Genomic DNA, 23,509 nt, shown 5'->3' with positions numbered 1-23,509 from the left:
ACAGGGATGGGGACAGGACGGGGACACGGTGGGGACACGGTGGGGACAGGGTGGGGAAAAAATGGGGACATGGTGGGGACATGGCAGGGACAAAATGGGGACAGGGTGGGGACACCAGGGGGACACAATGGGGACAAAATGGGGACACGGTGGGGACACAACAGAGACACCATGGGGAGACCATGGAGGCATGATGGGGACACCAAGGGGGACATCATGGGGGACACCATGGGGACACGACAGGGACACAGTGGGGACACCATGGGGACACAGTGCCAGCCTGTGGGGACACAATGGGGACACCGGGGGCTCTGGGGACACGGCGGGACCCTCACCTGCGTCCCAGTCCTCCTGGCACGGGGGGGGCTGCCAGGTGTGGGCAGTCTTGGCCATGTCCTCCTCGGGGTCTGCGGGGACACAGGGGACAGCGGTGAGGGGACACAGCTGGGACACACCTGGGGACACACCTGGGGACACAGGGGACAGCGGTGAGGGGACACAGCTGGGGACACACCTGGGGGGACACACCTGGGGACACCTGCGGGCACACCTGAGGGCACACCTGAGAGCATACCTGGGCGCACCTAGGGGGACCCGGAGACACGCTTGGGGACACACCTGGGCACACCTAGGGACATCTGGGTGCACACCTGGGTGCACACCTGGGGGTACCTGGGGGCGGCACCTGGGGGGCCACACCTGAGGGCACACCTGGGGGCACCTAGGGACACCTGGGCACACGTGGGGGCACACTTGGGGGTACCTGGGCACACCTGGGGGTACCTGGGCACACGCCTGGGCACACCTGAGGGCACACCTGGGGGCACCTAGGGACACCTGGGCACATGTGGGGGCACACTTGGGGGTACCTGGGCACACCCGGGGGTACCTGGGCACACGCCTGGGCACACCTGGGGGTACCTGGGCACACCTGGGGGTACCTGGGGGGCACACCCGGGGGTCCCGGCCGTACCTGGCGGCAGCTCCAGCGGCAGTTTGTCGGGGCACGAGGCCACGTGGGCGCGCAGGAGCGCGCGCGGGACGCGGTGGCGCGCGTTGAAGGGACACGTGGCCAAGGTGCGCGACACCTGCGGGTTGTTCTGGGGACAGCGACACGGGGGGCGGGGCTAAGGGGGGGCGGGGACACCGAGCCCCGCCCTGCGCCCCAAACCTGAGCCCCCGCCGAGGACCCGCCCAGACCCCGGCCACAATTCCTGCAGAGCCCAGACCCCAATTCCTGCAGACCCCAGACCCTCAAAGACCCCAGACCCTCCCAGACCCCGACCCCAATTCCTGCAGATCCTGACCCCAATTCCCGTAGACCCCAGACCCCAATTCCCGCAGACCCCAGACCCCAAACCTCTGCAGACCCAGACCCAAATTCCCGCGGACCCAACACTCCAATTGCCACAGACCCCAGACCCTCCCAGACCCCGGCCCCAATTCCCGCAGAGCCCAGACCCTCCCAGACTCCAATTCCTGCAGACCCCAGACCCCAAACCCCTGCAGACCCCAGACCCTCACGACCTCCCTTTGGCATCTCCCGGACCCCCAAACCGACCCCTCGCAGGTGCCGAGCCCCGGCAGGTTTTGGACCCCCGGCCCCGTTCCCGCTGTCCCCCCGGGCTGTCCCCCTGTCCCCCTGTCCGTCCGTCCGGCGCTCACCTGCTGGCAGCGCACCAGGTGATAGGGCAGGCGGGACTCGCGCACCTGGTGGCTCCGGTCGTACGGGCACTGCACCACCGCGTCGGGGTCCATGCGCACCCGAGCGGCCCGACGGTACCGGGCTCGGTACCGGTTATGGCCCACCGGGCACCGTTCGGTACCGCCGGGCACCGTTCGGTACCGGTTATGTCCCACCGGGCACGGTTCTGTCCCGGTTCGGTCTCACCGGCCACAGTTTGGTCCCAGCGGTCCCGGTTCGGTCCCGGTTCGGTCCCACCACTCCTGGTTTGGTCCCGGTTCGGTCCCGGTTCGGATCTAGTTCGGTGCCACCACTCCTGGTTTGGTCCCGGTTCGGTCCCGGTTCGGATCTAGTTCGGTCCCACCACTCCCGGTTCGGTCCCGGTTCGGTCCCGGTCCGGTCCCAGCACGGTTGGCTCCGTCCCGGTCCGCTCTCACCAGTCCCGGTCCGCTCCCACCAGTGCCGGTTCCGTCCCGGTCCGCTCCCACCAGTGCCGGTTTTGCTTTACGGCAGCGCCGCCGTTACCGCGGCAACGGGCGCCGCTCCCGGGTCCTCCGAGCCGCTGGGGGCGCTGCGGCGCCGCCTGGAACGCGCGAAAAACAAAATTGGGAATTTCTCGCGTTTTGGTTGATATTTTCTGCCCCAGATGTGCAGGGTGTCTCTGCTTGCGGCTGGAGAACGAGTCTGGACTCTTCACTTTTCGGTCTTGGGGTTGTTTATTAATTCTTATCTATAAAATTTCCTTTCTGCCCAGCCAAGGTCAGCTCAGCGGGGCAGCCGCAGGAACACTGACTGCCCCCGAGGCGGTGCCGTCCTTTTATACCAAAAACTACGTGCACAATATTTACACTTAATCCCCTATACCCATCACCCATGTCAGACAGTGAACTTTTATTCTAAACCAATCCCAAAGTGCCAACGTCACAGCAGAAAATGGAGACCAAGAAGAAGAAGAAGAAAGAAGGACAGGACACCCCCAAATTCCTCCATCTTGTCCCCAAAACCCCCACACCAAAAATCCAAAAATCTGCATTTTCACCCTCTGATAATTTTATTTTTACACCGTTCAGACCTGTGTGACTTTTTGGATAAATGAGACCCGTTTGGGGATAAAAGGGACACAAAAAGGGGCACAAATGGGAGTGAATTTGGGTTCCATGGGCCCAAATAGTTTCTATATAAGGCCATGACCCCCACATAGGGCCCTGACCTCAGTATAGGGCCCTGATTGGGGTAAAATGGGCCCAGATTGGGGTCACCTGATTGGGGATAAATGGGACCCAAAAAGGAGCACAAAGGGGACCCAAAAGGGGCAGAAATTGGAGTGAATTTGGGCTCCATGGGTCCAAATTGTTCCGATATAGGGCCGTGACTCCCATATAGGGCCCTGACCCCAATATAGTGCCCTGACCCCAGTATAGGGCCCTGATTGGGGTAAAATGGGCCCAGATTGGGGTCCCCTGATTGGGCATAAATGAGACCCGTTTGGGGATAAAGGGGACCCCAAAAGGGGCACAAATGGGAGTGAATTTGGGTTCCATGGGCCCAAATTTGTTCCGATATAGGGCTGTGACCCCCATATAGGGCCATGACCCTGATATAGGGCTCAGACCCCGATATAGGGTCCAGATACCAATACAGGACCCTGAGTTGGGGCTGTCAGAGCCCCAGATGGGGCTGATGGTGGCATTGGCCACCACCCGTGTCCCCATCGCCGCTGTCCCCATCCGCGGTGTCCCCATCCGCGGTGTCCCTGCGGTGTCACGGGGCGGTGGCAGCTCCGTCACGTGTCCCCAGTGGCCCCAGCGCAGCCGGGCCCAGCCCAGGAAGGGGAAGTTGGGGTTTGGGGCCTATCTGGGGACTCTGGGGGTGCCACCGAGGCGCCACCGAGGTGCCACCATGGCCCTGCCCTCGGTGTACGGGGACAAGCTGGCCGAGAAGCTGACGCTGCTCAACGAGCGCGGTCGGGGGGTCCTCGTCAGGGTCTACAACCTCAAAAAGGTCTGGGGAGGGGTCCTGGGGGTCCCCAAACCCCCCCGGCCATGGGGAGCAGCTGAGGGGATTGGGGGGAGTGAGGGATGGGGGGATTTGGGGGATTTGGGGAGGGGGCACAGCCCAGGAGGGGATTTAGGGGGGATTTCAGGGGGTCCTGGGCAGGGAGGGGCTTGGGCAGGGGGGGTTTGGGGGGTCCCAGCCCTAAGGAGGAATTTGGGGGGTTCCAAGCTGGGGAAGGTTGGGGTAGGGTGGGGTTTGGGGGGGTCCCAGCCCGGGAGGGGTTTGGGGGGGATATTATGGGGAGGGGGTCTCATTTTCAGAGGTTTTTGGGGGTGTCCCAGCCCCAGGGAGGGGATTTTGGGGTCATTTCGGGGGGTTCTGACCCGGGGGTCCCCCAGACGTGCTCGGACCCCCGCACGCGGCCGGCGTTCCTCGGGGACAAGGCCATGGAGGCCTCGGCCAAGTTCATCCTGAAGAAATTCCCGCACCTGGACGTGCGCAGCAGCACCGTGAGCCGCTGTCCCCATTGTCCCCGTGTCCCCATTGTCACCGTGTCCCCACCCCTGTGTCCCCCCTGTCCCCACTATCCCTGCGTTCTCATTGTCACCACCCCTGTGTCACCACCCCCTTGTTCCCACCTCTGTGTCCCCACTGTCCCCGTGTCCCCATTGTCACCGTGTCCCCACCCCTGTGTCCCCCCTGTCCCCACTATCCCCATGTTCTCACTGTCCCCACCCCCACGTCCCCTGTGTCCTCTGTGTCCCAGTGTCCCCACTCCTGAGTTCCCATTGTCCCCGTGTCTCCACTGTCCCCGCCCGTGTCCCCGTGTCCCCACGGTCACTGTCACCGCTGTCCCCGTGTCCCCACCCCCCGTGGGATGTGCCACCCCCCCCTTGCGTGTCCCCTCCGTCACCCATCCCTGGGTGTCCCCCTTGTGTCACCCCCACCCTGTGTGTCCCCAGTGTCACCTCACCCTGGGTGTCCCCTTTTCTCACCCCACCCTGCTGTCCCCGTGTGTCACTGCCACCCCTCTGTCCCCGTGTGTCACCCACACCGCTGTCCCCCCCCGTGTCCCCGCAGCAGCACCTGGGCCCGGTGCACAGGGACAGAGGGGACATCGTGCGGGCGCTGGCCCCGTTCTACCAAACCTTCCTGGACGTGCTGGAGTTCCGGGTGAGCCGGAGGGGACACGGGGGACACAGGGGACACGGGGGACACTGGAGGACATGGTGGACACAGGGGATAGGGGGACAAAGGGGACATGGGAGACAGAGGGGTCACGGTGAACGCAGGGGACAGAGGAACATGGGGGACATGCGGGACACTGGGGACATCAGGGGACACAAGGGACAGGAACATGGTGGACATAGGGGATAGGGGGACACGGGGGACAAAGGGAACATGGGGGGACACGAGGGGACACAAGGGATAGGGGGACATGGGGGACACAGGGGAGAGGGGACACAGGGACAGAGGGGACAGAGGGAACACTGGGGGACACAGGGGACAAAGGGGATGGGAGGGACAAAGTTGACTCAGGGGACGGGGGACATGGGGGACAGAAGGGTCCCTCGGAGCCAGGAGGACGGAGGGGACATGGGGGATGGAGGGAGTCCCTCAGGGCTGGGGACACAGGGGACACCGGGGACACAGGGGACAGGAGGGTCCCTCAAAGCCAGGAACACAGGGGACACAGGGGACACGAGGGGCAGAGGGGACACGGGTGTCCCTCAGGGCCGGTGACACAGCAGTGACACGCCACGCTGTCCCCTTGTCCCCAGGACCACGTCTACGAGCTGCTCAACACCATCGACGCCAGCCAGTGCTTCTTCGACATCGTGAGTGCCACCCCGAGCGCCACCCTGCTCTGTCCCCGCTGTCCCCGCGCCCTGACGCTGTCCCCTCCCCTGCAGCACATCAACTACGACCTCACCAAGGGCTACCTGGACCTGGTTGTCACCTACGTGTCCCTGGTGCTGCTGCTGGCGCGCGCCGAGGAGCGGCGCCTGCTGCTGGGGCTCTACCAGTGCGCGCACGAGATGAGCCACGGCGCCAGGTGCCACCGCTGTCCCCAGGGCCACCCTGCTGTCCCCAGACTGTCCCCAGGGCCACCCTGCTGTCCCCAGGACCACCCTGCTATCCCCTGGGCTGTGTCCCCACCAGGGCTGTCCCCAGGCTGTCCCCAGGGCCACCTGCTGTCCCCTGGGCTGTGTCCCCACTCCTGCTGTCCCCAGGGCCACCCTGCTGTCCCCAGACTGTCCCCAGGGCCACCCTGCTGTCCCCAGGGCTGTGTCCCCACCGGGGCTGTCCCCAGGCTGTCCCCAGGGCCACCTGCTGTCCCCAGGGCTGTGTCTTCACTGGGGCTGTCCCCACGCTGTCCCCAGTGCCCTCCCTGCTGTCCCCAGGGCCACCCCAACTGACCCCATGCTGTCCCCAGGGCCGTGTCCCAAGCCCAGGGTTGTCCCCACTGTGTCCCCACGTCTGTGGCCTCCTTGGGGTTGTCCTGGGGTTGTCCCCACTGTGTCCCCAGTGCTGGGGCTGGCCCTGGGGCTGTCCCCACTGTGTCCCCAACACCAGGGTCGACTCTGGGGTGGTCCCCAGCGTGTCCCAGACTTGTGCCCAGTGCCAGAACCGGCCCCAGGGTTGTCCCCAACGTGTCCCCAGTGTGTCCCCAACACTGGAACCAGCCCAGGGGCTGTGCCCAGTGTGTCCCCAATGCCAGAACCGGCCCTGGCACTGTCCCCAGTGTGTTCCCAATGTGTCCCCAGTGTGTCCTCAACACTGGAACCGGCCCCGGGGCTGTCCCCAACGTGTCCCCAGCATGTCCCCAGTGCCAGAACCGGCCCCAGGGCTGTCCCCAGCGTGTCCCCAATGTGTCCCCGCAGCGAGCCCAGCTTCCCCCGGCTGGCGCAGATGGTGCTGGAGTACGAGCACCCCCTGAAGAAGCTGCCCGAGGAGTTCGGGCCCCACACCAAGGTGGGTCGGGGGTCCCCGTCCCCAGCACGGCCGTGTCCCCAGCAGTGACATCTCCCGGCAGTGCCACCCCTGGTGCCCGGCCGGTGTCCCCACTGTGCCCCCGCTGTCCCCAGGCCGTGAGCAGCGCGCTGCTGTCCCTGCGGGCCCCGTTCCTGCGGCGCTGCCGGGACGCGGAGCTGTGGCGCCAGGAGCAGCTGCTGTCCCTGCTGGGACCCGCGGGGGACATGCTGAGCCCGGTGACCAGTGACAGCGTGAGTGACACCTGTGGGGACATGGGGACATGGGGACAGGCTAAGCCCGGTGACCAGTGACAGTGTGAGTGGGGACATGGGGACATGGGGACAGGCTGAGCCTGGTGACCAGTGACAGCGTGAGTGACATGGGGACGTGGGACAGGGGGACAAGGGGACAGGCTGAGCCCGGTCACCAGTGACAGCGTGAGTGACACCTGTGGGGACATGGGGACATGGACATGGCTATGGGGTGTGGGGACATGGGGACATGGCTATGGGGACATGCTGAGCCCGGTCACCAGTGACGTGTGAGTGGGGACACGGGGACAGGCTGAGCCCAGTCACCTCTGACAGTGTGAGTGACATGGGGACATGGCACATGGGGACATGCTGAGCCTGGCCATCAGTGACAGAGTGAGTGACACAGGGACAGGGCTGTGGTGGCACAGGGGCACCGGGGGCTCGGGGCACAGTGACGCGGTGGCACTGCTGTCCCCAGATGGCCTGTGAGTACCTGTCCCTGGAGGTGATGGAGCGCTGGATCATCCGTGAGTGCTGCCACTGCCTCAGTGTCCCCAACCCCTCCCGGGCAGTGTCCCCAACCCCTCCTGGCAGTGTCCCCAACCCCTAGCGACCATTTTGGGGTCCCTGGTGTCCCTGTCGTGGGGCTGTCCCCATTTTGGGGTCCCTGTCCCCGTTTTGGGGCCCCTGTCCCCATTTTGATGTCCCTGACCCCCTGTCCCCCCCAGTGGGGTTCCTGGTGTCCCTGTCCCCATTTTGGTGTCCCTGTCGCCATTTCTGGGTCCCTGTCCCCATTTTGGGGTCCCTGTCCCCATTTCGGTGTCCCTGTCCCCGTTTTGGTGTCCCTGTCCCCGTTTGGGGGTCCCTGGTGTGCCCCTGACCCCGTGTCCCCCCCAGTGGGGTCCCTGGTGTCCCTGTCCCCATTTTGGGGTCCCTGTCCCCGTTTCGGTGTCCCCCTGACCCCGTGTCCCCCCCAGTGGGGTCCCTGGCGTGCCCGGGTGCCCTGGCTGTCCCCATTTTGGGGTTCCTGGTGTCCCTGTCCCTGTTGTGGCGTCCCTGTCCCCATTTTGGTGTCCCTGACCCTGTCCCCCCCCAGTGGGGTCCCTGGTGTCCCTGTCCTGGGGCTGTCCCCGTTTTGGTGTCCCTGTCCCCGTTTGGGGGTCCCTGTCCCCGTTTTGGGGTCCCTGTCCCCGTTTGGGGGTCCCTGGTGTGCCCCTGACCCCGTGTCCCCCCCACTGGGGTCCCTGGTGTCCCTGTCCCCATTTTGGGGTCCCTGTCCCCGTTTCGGTGTCCCCCTGACCCCGTGTCCCCCCCCAGTGGGGTCCCTGGTGTCCCTGTCCCCATTTTGGGGTCCCTGTCCCCGTTTCGGTGTCCCCCTGACCCCGTGTCCCCCCCAGTGGGGTTCCTGGCGTGCCCGGGCGCCCTGGGCACCCCCCCGTGCCAGGAGCTGTGGCGCCAGGCCCTGCGCGGGTCCCTCTTTGTGCCCCTGGTGCGCGACGAGGCCGTGGCCGTGCACAAGGTCACCGAGGAGCTGCTGGGGGGGCTCAAGGGGTGAGCGTGGGGACACGGGGGTGGCACTGCCTGGGGGGTGGCACTGCCAGGGAGGGATGGGGACACCGGGGGTGGCACTGCCAGGGGTGGCACTGCCTGGGGTGGGGACACTGCAGGTGGCACTGCCAGGGGGGTGGCACTGCCTGGGGTGGGGGACACCAGGGGTGACACTGGCAGGGGTGGGGGGGGACACTGCAGGTGGCACTGCCAGGGGGGTAGGGACACTGTGGGTGGCACTGCCAGGGGGGTGGCACTGCCTGGGATGGGGACACTGCGGGTGGCACTGCCAGGGGGGTGGCACTGCCTGGGGTGGGGACACTGCGGGTGGCACTGCCAGGGGGGTGGCACTGCCTGGGGTGGGGACACTGCCAGGGAGGGATGGGAACACCGGGGGTGGCACTGCCAGGGGGGAGAGAGCATGGGGACACTGCAGGTGGCACTGCCAGGGAGGGATGGGGACACTGCAGGTGGCACTGCTGGGGAGATGGGGACACTGTGGGTGGCACTACCAGGGGGTGGAGAAGATGGGGGACAACGGGGGGTGGCACTGCCCGGGGCGAAGGGGACAGGGACACCGATGGTGGCACTGCCCGGGGGGACAGGGACACTGAGTGACACTGCCAGGGGCGGACGGGGACACTGCGAGTGACGGTGCCCAGGGCGAGGGTGGCACTGCCTGGGGGGGTAACGATGGGGGACACCGGGAGTGGCACTGCCCGGGCAGGGGGTGGCACAGCCGGTGCCAGGGTCTGGGGGCTTCACTGGAGACACTGTGCGTGCCAGGGTGCGGCTGGGGGGTGTTCAGGGGGATTTGGTGGTGCCAGGGGGGTACCAGGGGGGCTGGGTGGTGTCCGGGCCTGGCACAGGGCGGTGCCAGCTCCAGGTGCCCCTCGCCAGGTACGGGAAGCGCGTGGCCGACGTCAAGGAGTGCCGAGAGCACGCGGCGGCGCACAGGTGCGGGGTTTGGGGGGTCCCAGGGGGGTCCTGGGGGGTCCTGGGGTCTTTGGGGGGCTGGGGGGATTGGGGCCATGGGAGATCCCAGAGCACCCCAAACCCGGGGGGTTCCTGGGGGATTTGGGGGTCCCGGGGGGTTTGGGGGTCCCGGGGGGTTTGGGACCATGGGAGATCCCAGAGCACCCCAAACCGGGGGGGTTCCTGGGGGGTTTGGGGGGGTCTCAGGGTCTTTTGGGAGCTGGGGGGTTTGGGACCATGGGAGGTCCCAGAGCACCCCAAACCCGGGGGGGTCCCTGGGGGATTTGGGGGTCCCGGGGGGTTTGGGACCATGGGAGATCCCAGAGCATCCCAAACCGGGGGGGTCCCTGGGGGATTTGGGGGTCCCGGGGGGTTTGGGACCATGGGAGATCCCAGAGCACCCCAAACCCGGGGGGGGTTCCTGGGGGGTCTCTCCCCGGTTTCACCCACATCGCCCCCTTTGCCCTTTGCTGTCCCCTGGGGGTGTCTGGGGGGGGTCTCCGGGGTGACCCCGGCCGTGACCCCCCCCTTGTCCCCATCCTGACGCCCCCAAATCCCCTCAACCCTTCCCCATCCCCATGAGACCAGCCCTGATCCCTGCGCTGGCTCCTGTCCCCTCCTCGTGTCCCCTCCGTGTCCCCTCCTGTCCCCTCCGGGTCCCCCCGACCCCAGAGACCCCCGGGGACCCCCAAACGCCCCCAAACCCCCCCCGTGCCCCCCAGCCCGGCGCTGCACCGGGGCCGCCGCTCGTTCCTGCGCGGGGCCGTGCGGGAGCTGGCGGCGCTGCTGGAGGATCAGCCCGGCCTGCTCGGACCCAAGGTGCGGATTTGGGGGGGTTTGGGGGGGTTTTGGGGGGGTTTATGGGGGATTTTGGGGGGTTTATGGGGGATTTGGGGAGTTTATGGGGGATCTGGGGGGGTTTTGGGGGGATTTTGGGGGGTTTATGGGGGATTTTGGGGGGATTTTGGCGGGTTTATGGGGGATTTTGGGGGATTTTGGGGGGTTTATTGGGGGTTTTGGGGGAATTTTGGGGGGTTTATGGGGGATTTTGGGGGTTTACGGGGGATTTGGGGGGATTTTGGGGGGTTTACGGGGGATTTGGGGGGATTTTGGGGGGTTTATGGGGGTTTTGGGGAGTTTATGGGGGATTTGGGGGGTTTACGGGGGATTTGGGGGGATTTTGGGGGGTTTATGGGGGATTTGGGGGGATTTTGGCGGGTTTATGGGGGATTTTGGGGGGATTTTGGGGGGTTTTGAGGAAGTTTTGGGGGGGTTTTGAGGAAATTTTGGGAGATACTTGGGGGGCTTAAGGGAGGGGGGGTTTGAGATGTTTAGGGGGGATTTTGAGGGGACATTTGTGAGATTTGGGGGGATTTTGGGGGGATTTCAGAGATTTGGAGGGGATTCGGGGAGATTTTGGGGGGATTTGGGGGGAATTTCAAGGGGATTTGAGAGATTTTGGGGGCATTTGAGACATTTGGGGGGATTTGGGGGGATTTTGGGAGCATTTGAGGAAAGTTGGGGGGAATTTGGGGGGATTTTTGAGGGGATTTTGGGGGGATTTGAGGAAATTTTGGGGGGATTTTGGGAAAGATTTTGGGGGGCTTAGGGGGGATTTTGAGATATTTGGGAGTGGATTTGGGGAGATTTTGGGGGCATTTTGGGAAAGATTTTGGGGGATTTAAGGGGGATTTTGAGGGGGACTTGAGGAAATTTTCGGGGCATTTTGGGAGGTTTTGGGGGGATTTTGGGAGACTTAGGGGACATTTTGGGGACACTCGAGAGATTTTGGGGGGATTTTGAGGAGCGTTTGTGAGATTTTGGGTGCATTTGGGAAATTTTTTGAGGGATTTGAGAGGTTTTGGGGAGATTCGGGGAGATTTTGGGGGGGATTTTGGGAGAGGATTTGGGAGCTTTTGGGTGGGGTTTTGAGGGGCGTTTGAGAGAATTTTGGGGGCGTTTCAGAGACTTTGGGGCTTTTTGTGAGATTTTGGAGGATTTTGAGAGATTTTAGGGGATTCGCAAAGATTTTGGGGACATTTGGGAGGGGAATTTCGGGAGATTTTGGGGGAAATTTCGGGAGATTTTGGGGGGGATTCTGGGAGGTTTTGGGGGAAATTTCGGGAGATTTTGGGGGGTCCCGACCCCCTTGCCGCCCCCCTCAGGCCCTGCTGGTGTTCGTGGCGCTGTCGCTGTGTCGCGACGAGGTGAGCTGGCTGTCGCGACATGCCGAGCACGTGACCAAGAGCAAGAACCCCGAGGACTTCAGCGACAGGTGGGGACAGGGAGGGGACCCCCCGGATTTGGGGGTGTTCAGCGATTTTTGGGGTGTTCGGGGGGCACTGGGTGGATTTTTGGGGGGGGGGGTCCTTGTGGGTTTCTGAGGACGTTCAGAGGTTTTTTTTGGGGGTGTTCGAGAGTTGTGGGGGGGTTCAGGAGATTTTGGGGGGTTCGGGGGAGCACTGGGTGGGTTCAGGAATTTTGGGGGCGTTTGGGGGGCACTGGGTGGATTTTGGGGGGTCCTTGTGGGGTTCTGAGCACGTTGAGAGGATTTGGGTGGGTTCAGGAGTTTTGGGTGTTTTCAGAAGTTTTGGGGTGATTTGGGGGGCTCGGGATTTTTGGGTGGGTTCGGGGGGCACTGGGGGGGGTTCGGGATTTTTGGGTGGGTTCGGGGGGCACTGGGGGGGTTCGAGGGCGTTCAGGGTGGGGTTCTGAGGGTGTTCAGAGATTTTGGGGGTGTTCAGGAGATTTGGGTGGGTTCGGGGGGCACTGGGGGGGTTCGAGGGCGTTCAGGGTGGGGTTCTGAGGGTGTTCAGAGATTTTGGGGGTGTTCAGGAGATTTGGGTGGGTTCGGGGGGGTTCAGGAGTTCCGGGGTCACTCGGGGGGTCCCTGCTGCCCCCCGGGGGGGTTTCGGGGGGTGTCTCTGACCGCCCCCCCCGGCGCAGCCGCCTCGCGGAGCTGCTGTTCGCGCTGGAGCAGCTGCGGGCCCTGGTGCGGCGGCACCTGTGGCTCCTGCGCCGCTACCACCGGCACTACCTGGCCCGCTTCGACGCCCTCGTGCTCAGCGACGTCATCCAGGTACCCCCTGGGGGTCCCCTGAGCCCCCCTGTGCCCCCTGAGCCCCCCTGGGAGTCCCCTGAGCCCCCTGAGCCCCCCTGTGCCCGCAGAACCTCTCGGTGTGCCCCGAGGAGGAGTCCGTGATCCTCTCGTCCTTCGTCAGCTCCCTCTCGGCTCTGGCGGCCAAGGAAGGTGCGGGTTTGTCACATCCCGGCCCGCGTTGTCCCCTCACCGTGTGGCCGGTGCCACCCCAACTCGGTGTCCCCGCTCTCCCGGGAGCTCTGGGACAATCCCGGGCCCCGGTCCCCTGTGGTGGCACTGCCACTTCCAGCCCTGTCCCCGTGTCCCCTCTGTCCCCGCAGTGGATGAGCAGGAGCAGTTTGACTTCACCGCGCTGCGCCTGGACTGGTTCCGGCTCCAGGTGCTGGCACTGTCCCTGTCCCCATGTCCCTGTCCCCATGTCCCCATGTCCCTGTCCCTGTCCCAGTCTCCACCCTTGTCCCCATCCCTGTGCCAATCCCATTCCTCCCCTGTCCCTGCTGTTCCCAAACTTGTCCCCCTGTCCCTGTCCCCACCATTGTCCCCATGTCCCTGCTGTCCCCATGTCCCCTGAGCCTGATCCCATCCCTGCTGTCCCTTTCCCTGTCCCCATCTTTGTCCCCCTGACCCTGATGCTGTCCCCATGGCTGTCCCCATGGCTGTCCCCATGTCCCTGTCCCCACGGCTGTCCCCTGGCTGTCCCAGGCCTACACGAGTGTGGCCAAGGCCGCGCTGCCGCTGAGCTCCAACGGTGACGTTGGCCGTGCCATGAGCCTGGTGGTGTTCCACACGCGCCTGCTGGACCGGCCCGAGGAGCTGCTGGACGAGACTTCCGACCTGTCCCACCTCTGGTGAGCCCCTGTCCCTGTCCCCGTCCCTGTCCCTGTCCCCGTCTCCATCCCTGTCCCCATCCCTGTCCCCTCCTGTCCCCAGTTTCTATCCCCGTCCCCTGGAGCGGATGTTCTCGGTGTCCCCTGTCCCCATCCCTGTCCCCATCTGTGTCCCTGTCCCCAGTTTCTATCCCCGTCCCCTGGAGTGGATGTTCTCAGTGTCCCCTGTCCCCATCCCTGTCCCCATCCCTGTCCCCATCCCTGTCCCTGCTGACCCTGTCCTTGTCCCCATCTGTGTCCCTGTCCCCATCTGTGTCCCTGCCCCCAGTTTCTACCCCCGTCCCCTGGAGCAGATGTTCTCAGTGTCCCTGACCCTGCTGGCCCTGTCCCTGTCCCCCTCTGTGTCCCTGTCCCCATCTGTGTCCCTGTCCCCAGTTTCTACCCCCGTCCCCTGGAGCGGATGTTCTCGGTGTCCCCTGTCCCCATCCCTGTCCCCATCTGTGTCCCTGTCCCCAGTTTCTACCCCCGTCCCCTGGAGCGGATGTTCGCGCAGACGCTGGACGAGCCGTCCATGCTGCGTTTCGCCATCGCCTTCCCCCTGCTCTGCGCCCACTTCTCGCGCTGCCAGCACCCCATGTGCCCCGAGGAGGTGGGTGACACCCTGGGGGGGGGGTTTGGGGGGTCCCCCAGCCCTGTCCCCAGCTCTGAGGGGTGCCGTGTCCCCCCAGTACCCCCAGCTGGAGGCGGCGGCGCTGGGGCTGTGCCACAAGTTCCTGGAGGAGCTGGCGCGCGTGGGCAGCGGCTGCGTCCTGGACGCCTGCGCCGAGCAGCACAACCTGAGCCAGCAGGTCTGGGGGTCTGGGGGTCTGGGGGAATCTGGGGGCGTCTGGGACCTCTGGGGGGCTCGGGGGAGTCCGGGGGGTCTGGGACTTTTAGAGGGATTGGTGACCCTTGGGGCCTTCAGGGTCTTTGGGGTCTTGGTGGCCTTTGGGGTCTCCAGGACCTTTGGGGGTCTCCAGGACTTTTGGGGGTTTCAGGACCTTTAAGGTGTAAGTGGACTTTGGGGTCTTCAGGACCTTTGGGATCTTGGTGGCCTTTGAGATCTCCAGGACCTTTGGGGTCTCCAGGACTTTTGGGGGTTTCATGATCTTTGGGGTCTTGGTGGACTTTGGGGGCTCCAGGACCTTTAGGGACTCCAGAACCTCTGGAGGCTCCAGCACCTTTGGGGGTTCACTGGCCTTTGGGGTCTCCACACCTTCAGGATCCCTCTGCCTTTTGGGGTCTCCACCACCTCGAGGTCTCCATCAGCTTGAGGATCTCTGTGGCCTTTGGGGTCTCTAGAACCTCTGGGGTCTCTGTGGCCATCAGGCTCTCCATGGCCTCTCTGTCCCCTCATCCCCCTGTCCCCACCAAACCCTCAGGATGGGGAAGTTCCTCCATGGGGGCCGAACCTGGTGGGACATGCCCTGACCCAGCCCTTGGGGATGGTGGCCTGTGGCCATGGTGGCCCTGTTTGGGGTGTCCCCATGACCCTGTCCCCATGTCCCCATGTCCCCACGCCCCTGTCCCCGCCCCGCAGCTCCTCCCCAAGCACTGTGCAGCCACCATCAGCAGAGCCCGCGTCAAGAAAACCCCGAAGCAGCTGCCACGTAAGGGGGACCCCCAAAGGGACAAACCGGGGACAGAGAGCCACCGGCGGGACCGGACCCTGACCACCAAGTGAGCGCCACCCGGGGGAGGGACTGTCCCCACGGGGTCACGGTTCTGAGGACTTTGGTGGTCTCCAGAACCTCTGGGGGCTCAGTGCCTTTGGGGGCTTCAGAACCTCGGGGGGCTCAGTGGATTTGGGGGGCTTCAGGACCTTTGGGCTCTTGGTGGCCTTTGAGGTCTTGGTGGCCTTTGGGGTCTCCAGGACCTTTGGGCTCTTGGTGGCCTCTGGGGTCTCCAGGACCTTTGGGGTCTTGGTGGCCTTTGGGGTCTTGGTGGCCTCTGGGGTCTTCAGGACCTTTGAGTTCTTGGTGGCCTTTGGGGTCTCCAGGACCTTTGGGCTCTTGGTGGCCTTTGGGGTCTTGGTGGCCTCTGGAGTCTTCAGGAGCTCACCTGAAGCCACCAGAGCTTGGGTGTGGCGTGGGGACATTGTGTGATTGTCCCGACGGGGTCACACCGTGATTGTCCCCATGGATTGTCCCCACGGGGTCACACCATGACTGTCCCCCAGCATGGACAAGCTGCACCTGACCCTGGCCGAGCTGTCCCTGAGCCTCAACCACGTCCCAAACTTCACCGTCTTCGGGCACACGGTGACACCGGCCGAGTACCTGAGCAGCCACCTGGAGGCGCGCCTGACCAAGTGGGGACACGTGGGGCTGAGTGGGACACGTGGGGCCAAGGGGACACATGGGGCTGTGGGGACACGCTGGGGACATGCCGGAGACATGCTGGGGACATGCCGGGCTGAGGGGACACGGGCAGCTGAGGGGACACACTGGGGCCACACAGGGCCAAGGGGACATGGGGGGGCTAGGGGACACGCTGGGGCCATGCTGGGGCCATGCTGGGGACACGTGGGGCCGAGGGGACATGTAGGGCTGAGGGGGCAACGTGGGGCCGAGGGGACACATTGGGGACACATGGGACTGAGGGGACACACTTTGAACACGCCGCAGACATGCCGGGGACATGTGGGACCGAGGGGACACACTGGGGACATGTAGGGCCAAGGGGACACGCCAGGGACAAGCTGGGGACACACTGGGGACATGTAGGGCCAAGGGGACACGCCAGGGACAAGCTGGGGACACACTGGGGACATGTAGGGCCAAGGGGACACGCCAGGGACAAGCTGGGGACACACTGGGGACATGTAGGGCCAAGGGGACACGCCAGGGACAAGCTGGGGACACACTGGGGACATGTAGGGCCAAGGGGACATGCTGGGTTGATGAGACACGCTGGGGACACATGGGGCCGAGGGGACACACTGGGGACACGCAGGGCTGAGAGGACACGCTGAGCACACACCGGGGACACGCAGGGCCGAGGGGACACCCTGCGCGTCCCTCACGGTCCCCATGTCCCCGCAGGGCCATCGTGGCCATGGCCGGGTACAGCCAGGCCTCGCAGGAGGTGGCGCGGCCCTCGGAGGTGCTGGCGGGGCTGGGCGCCTACATGGGGCTGGTGCAGCGCCTGGGACACCTGGTGGCCCTGGACACGGCGCGGCTGCTGCGGACGGTGCTGCTGCAGCAGAGCCACCCCCGCGACGGCAGCGGGCAGCCCACGCTGACCGCCATCTACACCGACTGGTCAGTGACACTGTGGGGACATGGGGACACGGGGACAGGGGGACATGGGGACAGGCAGCGGGCAGCCCACGCTGACCGCCATCTACACCAACTGGTCAGTGACACCGTGGGGACATGGGGACAGGGTCACCCATAGGGGCTGGGGACATGGGGACAGGGTGGCAGGGTCACTGTGGGACAGGCAGCGGGCAGCCCACGCTGACCGCCATCTACACCGACTGGTCAGTGACACTGTGGGGACATGGGGACACGGGGACAGGGGGACATGGGGACAGGCAGCGGGCAGCCCACGCTGACCGCCATCTACACCAACTGGTCAGTGACACCGTGGGGACATGGGGACACGGGGGCAGGCAGCGGGCAGCCCATGCTGACCGCCATCTACACCGACTGGTCAGTGACACCATGGAGGGGACATGGGGACAGCCGTAAAGCGCTACTGTCGTAAAGGGTGCCATAAAACGCGACTGTCGTAAAGGGTGCCGTAAAGCGCGACTGTCGTAAATACTGCCGTAAAGCGCTACTGTCGTAAAAGGTGCCAACGGAGACATGGGGACAGGGTCACTGTGACCGCCATCTACACCGACTGGTCAGTGACACCAAGGGCTGGGGACATGGGGACATGGGACAGGCAGCGAGCAGCCCACGCTGATGGCCATCTACGCCGACTGGTCAGTGACACCAATGGGGACATGGGGACATGGGGACAGGGTCACCCATAGGGGCTGGGGACAGGTCACTGTGACTGCCATCTACACCGACTGGTCAGTGACACCAATGGGGACATGGGGACATGGGGACATGGGGACATGGGGACATGGGGCAGGCAGCGGGCAGCCCACGCTGACCGCCATCTACACCGACTGGTCAGTGACACCATGGAGGGGACAGGGACGGGGTGGCAGGGTCACTGCATGGGGGGGGGGGACGGACCATGAGGACAGGGTCACCACAGGGCAGGGGGACAGGGGGACAGGGTGGTGGCAGCACGGATATGGGTGGAATTGCCATGGGTGACCTTGCCATGGCTGACATTGCTATGGGTGACAGTGCCATAGGTGACAGTCCCATAGGTGACACTGCCCAGGATGACACTGCCATAGGTGACGGGTGACAGTGCCGCAGGTGACAGCGGTGTCCCCACAGGTACCTGGAGGCGCTGCTGCGCCAGGCCAGCACCGGGGCCGTGCTCCTGTCCCCAGCCCTCCAGGCCTTCACCACGGTGCCCCGCGAGGAGCAGCCCCCGTTCAGCGCCGCCGAGTTCTCCGACGTCTCAGGTGGGCTGGGGGGGCTTGGAGGGGTGGCTGTCACCTCCTGTCCCCCCAGTGTCCCCACCTGTCCCCACCTGTCCCCTCTGCAGAGATGCGGGCGCTGGCGGAGCTCATCGGGCCCTACGGGATGAGGTTCCTGAGCGAGAACCTGATGTGGCACGTGGGGTCCCAGGTGACAGAGCTGAAGGTACGGGGACAGGGACAGCGGATGGCGACAGGGGACAGGGACAGGGGCTGGGGACAGGGGACAGGGACAGGGGCTGGGGACAGGGACAGGGGACACATCCTAGTGCCACCCCAACCCTGTACCTGCCTGCCCCTTGGAATGGTGGGAGATGCCAGGTCCCTCAATGTCCCCAGTGTCCCCAATGTCCCCACTGTCCCCACTGTCCCCAGTATCCCCAATGTCCCCAGCATCCCCAGTGTCCCCAGTGTCCCCAGTGGTGTCCCCATGTCCCCACAGAAGCTGGTGGTGGAGAACATGGACACGCTGGTGCAGCTGCGCTGCTGCCGGGCCGAGCAGAGGCCGGCGCTGCTGCCCCGCCTGAGCTGTGAGTGGCACAGGGGGTGACACAGGGGGTGACACACGGAGGGTGGCACACAGGGGTGTCACCCGTGTCACCCCGCTGTCCCCCACGTGTCCCCGCAGCGGCCGAGAACGTCCTGAAGCGCATGACCATCATCGGGGAGATCCTGAGCTTCCGCGCCATGGCCCAGCAGGGCCTGCGGGAGGTGGGACCCCCGTGGGACCCCCCCGGGGAACCCCCAGACCCTGGGACACCCCTGAGGCACCCCCAGACCCTGGGATCCCCCCCCCAGGACACCCCCAGAGCCTGGGATCCCTCCAGGACACCCATTTGGGGACCCAGGACCCCCCTCATTTGGGGACACAGGATCCCCATTTGGGGACATATGACCCCCCCATTTTGGGGTCCCAGCACCCCCCATTTGGGGCCCAGGACCCCCTGACCCCCTGCCCGCCCCCCCAGGTGTTTTCCCAGCACTGCCCGTTCCTGATGGGCCCCATCGAGTGCCTGGCGGACGTGGTGACCCCGGACACCGACATCCAGGTGGGGACAGGGACACGGGGGGGAGCTGGCATTGTGACACCGCGTGACACCGCGTGACACCGCGTGACCCTGTCCCCCTGTCCCCAGGTCACCCTGAGCATCTTCGAGCTGGCCTCGGCCGCGGGGGTCCCGTGCGAGGTGGACCCGGCGCTGGTCACGGCCCTGGCGGGGCACAGGACAGGTGCGGGGGGTCTGGGGACACCGCGGGTGGCGCTGTCACCTCCCGGGTGGTGCTGTCACCTCCAGGGTGGCGCTGTCCCCTCCTGGGTGGAGCTGTCACCGTGGGGTGGCACTGTCACCTCCCGGGTGGCACTGTCACTGCCCTGGTGGCACTGTCACAGCCCGGGTGGCGCTGTCACCTTCCGAGTGGCGCTGTCACCTCTTGGGTGGCGCTGTCACCGCGCTGTCCCCTCGGCAGAGGCCGTGTCCCCCGAGGAGGATTACAAGGTGTCCTGTCTGCTCCTGGTGTTCGTGGCCGTGTCCCTGCCCCTGCTGGCAGCTGACCCCGCGTCCCTCTACAACCCCGAGCTGGACGGTGAGGGGGGCCGTGTGCCCTGTGTCCCTTTGTGTCCCCTTTGTGTCCCCTGTGTCCCTTTGTGTCCCCATGTCCCCTGTGTCCCCATGTCCCCTGTCCGCATGTCCCTATGTCCCTAGGGTCTCTCTGTGTGTCCCCATGTCCCCCTGTCCCCAGTGTCCCCAGTGTCCCCAGTGTCCCTTGCGCCCCTGTGTCCTCATGTCCCCATGTCCCCTGTCCCCATGTCCCTGTGTGTCCCCATGTCCCTCTGTGTGTCCCCATGTCCCCATGCTGGCAGTTCTCACTGTCTCATTGTCACAGCAGAAGGTTTGGGGGGACACCACGACTGTCACCAAGGGAGGTGGCACTGTGGAGACTCTGGGTTGTCCCCAGCATTCCCGTATCCCCATCACCTTCCTGCGTCCCCAACATTTGAGTGTCCCCAACACCTTTCCGTGTCCCCAAGCCCTTCCCATGTCCCCAGCCTTCCCGAATCCCCAATTTTCCCGTGTCCCCCCCTTCACCGACTCCCACCCCGTGTCCCCCCGATGTCCCCGCGGTGTCCCCAGGCCACAACAACAACGTGCACTGCCTGGCCAAGGCCATCGTGCAGCTCTCGGCCGCGCTCTTCACCGTGCACAGCAAGAACATCGAGACGCACCTCAAGGAGTTCCTGCTGGTGAGCCTGGCATGGCACTGTCCCCTCTGGGGTGGCACTGTCCCCTCCCTGGGGCTGGCACTGTCCCTGTGCCCTCCTGGGGCTGGCACTGTCCTTGTCCCCTCTGGGCTGGCACTGTCCCCTCCTGGGGCTGGCACCTGTCCCCTCCGGGCTGGCCCTGTCCCTGACCCTGGCCCTGTCCCCACTGGGCCAGCATTGTCCCCTCTGGGCTGGCACTGCCCCTGTCCCCTCCCTGGGGCTGGCTCTGTCCCTGTGCCTTCCTCGGGGCTGGCCCTGTCCCCTCTGGGGTGGCACTGTCCCCTCCCTGGGGCTGGCCCTGTCCCCTCTGGGCTGGTTCTGTCCCTGCTCTCCTTGACTGACCCTGTCCTCGACCCTGTCCCCGCTGTCCCCAACTGTCCCCGCTGTCCCTGCTGTCCCTGTGGCTGTCCCTGCTGTCCCCCTGTCCCTGTCACTGTCCCCCCATTGTCCCCTGTGTCCCCAGCTGGCCTCCAGCAGCCTCCTGCAGCTGGCCCAGGAGCCGGACAAGGCGCGGCTGCGGAACCAGGACTCGATCGTGCTGCTGCTGCACCTGGTGGGGACATGGGGACACCTGGGGGGACACCTGGGGACACCTGGGGACACCTGATGGGGACACCTGGGGGGACACCTGGGGGGGACACCTGGGGGGACACCTGGGGACACCTGGGGACACCTGATGGGGACACCTGGGGGGACACCTGGGGGGACACCTGGGGACACCTGATGGGGACACCTGGGGGGACACCTGGGGGGACACCCGGGGACACCTGATGGGGACATGGGGACACCTGGGGGGACACCTGGGGACACCTGATGGGGACACCTGGGGACACCTGATGGGGACACCTGGGGACACCTGATGGGGACACCTGGGGGGACACCTGGGGGGGACACCTGGGGGGACACCTGGGGACACCTGATGGGGACACCTGGGAGGGACATGGGGACGCCTGGTGGAGACACCTGTGACACCTGGGGCGACAACTGGGATACGGGAGACCCCTGGGGGGGGCATGGGGGGAACCTGTGGACACCTAGGGGGGGACACCTGGGGGGGACATGAGGGGGACACCCGGGCGTGACACCTGGGGACATGGGACACCTGGGACGCCTGGCGCCCGGAGCGATTTCAATGCAAATATTGCAAATATTGCAAATATTGCAAATATTTCACCCTGAGCCGGGCCGGGGGAGCTGCAGGGGGGGTCGGCAGGAGTGGGGGGGCGCTGATGGGTCATGATGGGTGCCAATGGGCGCCGATGGGTGCCAATGGGTGCTGGTGGGTGTTTATGGGTGCCGATGGGTGCCGATGGGTGCCAATGGGCCCCGATGGGTGCCAATGGGTCCCGATGGGTGCCAATGGGTGCTGATGGGTGTTTATGGGTGCCCCCCACCCCAAAGATCGTGGCCGAGTCGTCCTTCCTGACGCTGGACATGCTGGAGAGCTGCTTCCCATACGTGCTGCTGCGCAACGCCTTCCGCCAGGTGTGCCGGGAGCCCCCCGGCCGGAACCCCCAGCACTGATCGGGACCCCCGGGACCCCCGGGACCCCCGGCCGGGCCCCCCAGCACTGACCGGGGCCCCCGGGACCCCCAGGACCCCTGGCCGGAACCCCCCGCACTGAGCAGGACCCCTGTCCGAGCAGCATCGGGACCCCCCTTGTTCCACCCCCGAGATCCCTGCCCGATCCCCGTGCCCCTCCCCAAATTCTTCAACCCACCCACCCGCCAGGACCCCCGACCCCAAATCCCCCTCTCTGTCACCCCACGACCCCCAAATCCCAAACCCTGTTCCTCCCAGGACCCCCAGATCTCCTCCCCAAATTCCCCAACTCACCCGCAGGACCCCCGACCCCAAATCCCCTCCCTGTCCCTCAAAATCCCTTCCTGGTCCCCCCCGTCCCTCCGAGACCCCCAAACTCTCCCCTCACCGCCCCCCCCCCACCACTGGCTGCCCCCACCCTGTCCCCAAGTGTCCCCAAGTGTCCCCAAGTGTCCCCAAATGTCCCCAGTTGTCCCTCGCTGTCCCCCCGCTGCCGCCGCTGCCACTAAAATCCGCTTCTCACCCCGAATTCGCCTCTCGGCCGTTATTGGGGTTGCTCCCCTTGGGACCCCCCCGGGGGCGTTCCGGGACCCTCGGGGGGCTTTGGGGCCGTCCTGGGGTGTCCGGAGATGTCCGGGGATGTCCGGGGGGGTTCAGAACGCGTCGCCCCCCCCGATTCCCCTCGGGATTTTCCCCCCGTTCCGCTCCCGCTCCCTCCCGCCGGGGCCGTGCCTCAGTTTCCCTCCCGCCGCTCGTTGCCAGCCCCGTTCCCGCTCTCCCCATGCCCCTCCGGGTATTTTATTTTAATTTATTTTATTTTATTTTATTTTATTTTATTTTATTTTATTTTATTTTATTTTATTTTATTTATTTTATTTTATTTTATTTTATTTTATTTTTAATTTTATTTTTTTAATTTTATGTTTTATTTTATTTTATTTCATTTTTTATTTTATATTTTATGTTTTATATTTTATATGTTATATTTTATATTTTATACTTTATATTTTATTTTATTTTATTTTATATTTTATATTTTATTAAATTTTATATTTTATATTTTATTTTATTTTAATTTTATATTTTATTTTATTTTATATTTTATATTTTATATTTTATATTTTATATTTTATATTTTATATTTTATATTTTATATTTTATATTTTATATTTTATATTTTATATTTTACATTTTACATTTTATATTTTATATTTTATATTTTATATTTTATATTTTATATTTTATTTTTTATTTTTGAATTTTTTTTTTTTTTAAATTTTATTTTTTTTTCCCCCCCGGGTATTTTCGGTCCCCCTCCCGTGCCCGGCTCGGTTCCCCTCCCGTTGCCATTCCGCGCACGGCGGCGGCTCCGGGATGAGTCACCGGCAGCGGCGGCAGCGCCCGCCGAGCCCCCCCCGAGGCCCCCCGCGGGACCGAGACCCCCCCCCAAAAACCCGGCCCAAAAAGCGCCCGGCAAAAATCGCGTTAAAACAAAAAAAAAAAAAAAAAGAAAAAACCAAAAAACCAAAGGAAAAATCTCCAAAAATGAAAATTAAACCCCCCATGAGCAGGAAGGGGGGAACGACCCCGGAGCGACCCCCCGCCGAAAAAAACCCAAAAACCAAAGGGAAAAAACCCCCAAAATGAAAATCAAACCTCCCCGAGCAGCGGGAGGTGCGGAACGACCCCCCCCGCCAGAAAAACCCCAAAAATAAAAGGAAAAAAAACCCAAAAATTCCAAAAACAAAAAGGAA

General features: G+C 64.0%; 1 protein-coding gene across 1 annotated transcript; it reads left to right on the top strand.

Moving 5' to 3' along the window:
- Window positions 1-3,583: 3,583 nt before the first annotated feature.
- Window positions 3,584-21,737, top strand: NCKAP1L (NCK associated protein 1 like). The gene is made up of 31 exons (XM_058822132.1): window positions 3,584-3,685; window positions 4,078-4,188; window positions 4,760-4,852; window positions 5,461-5,517; window positions 5,593-5,735; window positions 6,565-6,655; window positions 6,769-6,906; window positions 7,388-7,436; window positions 8,307-8,460; window positions 9,358-9,414; window positions 10,155-10,251; window positions 11,598-11,707; window positions 12,379-12,511; window positions 12,601-12,682; window positions 12,853-12,911; window positions 13,235-13,380; window positions 13,876-14,008; window positions 14,088-14,207; window positions 14,939-15,078; window positions 15,578-15,709; window positions 16,443-16,661; window positions 17,808-17,938; window positions 18,022-18,119; window positions 18,396-18,483; window positions 18,582-18,664; window positions 18,922-19,002; window positions 19,090-19,183; window positions 19,421-19,537; window positions 20,086-20,195; window positions 20,677-20,766; window positions 21,615-21,737. Exons 1-31 carry the CDS (start codon window positions 3,584-3,586, stop codon window positions 21,735-21,737), a joined length of 3,381 nt encoding a protein of 1,126 aa, XP_058678115.1.
- The last annotated feature ends 1,772 nt before the right edge of the window (window positions 21,738-23,509 follow it).

The sequence above is a fragment of the Ammospiza caudacuta genome, chromosome 31 (assembly GCF_027887145.1).
Source record: "Ammospiza caudacuta isolate bAmmCau1 chromosome 31, bAmmCau1.pri, whole genome shotgun sequence".
In the NCBI taxonomy this organism is placed as follows: domain Eukaryota; kingdom Metazoa; phylum Chordata; class Aves; order Passeriformes; family Passerellidae; genus Ammospiza; species Ammospiza caudacuta.
The sequence above is the reverse complement of the archived record's forward strand: the minus strand, read 5'-3'. Positions and strand labels throughout refer to the sequence as shown.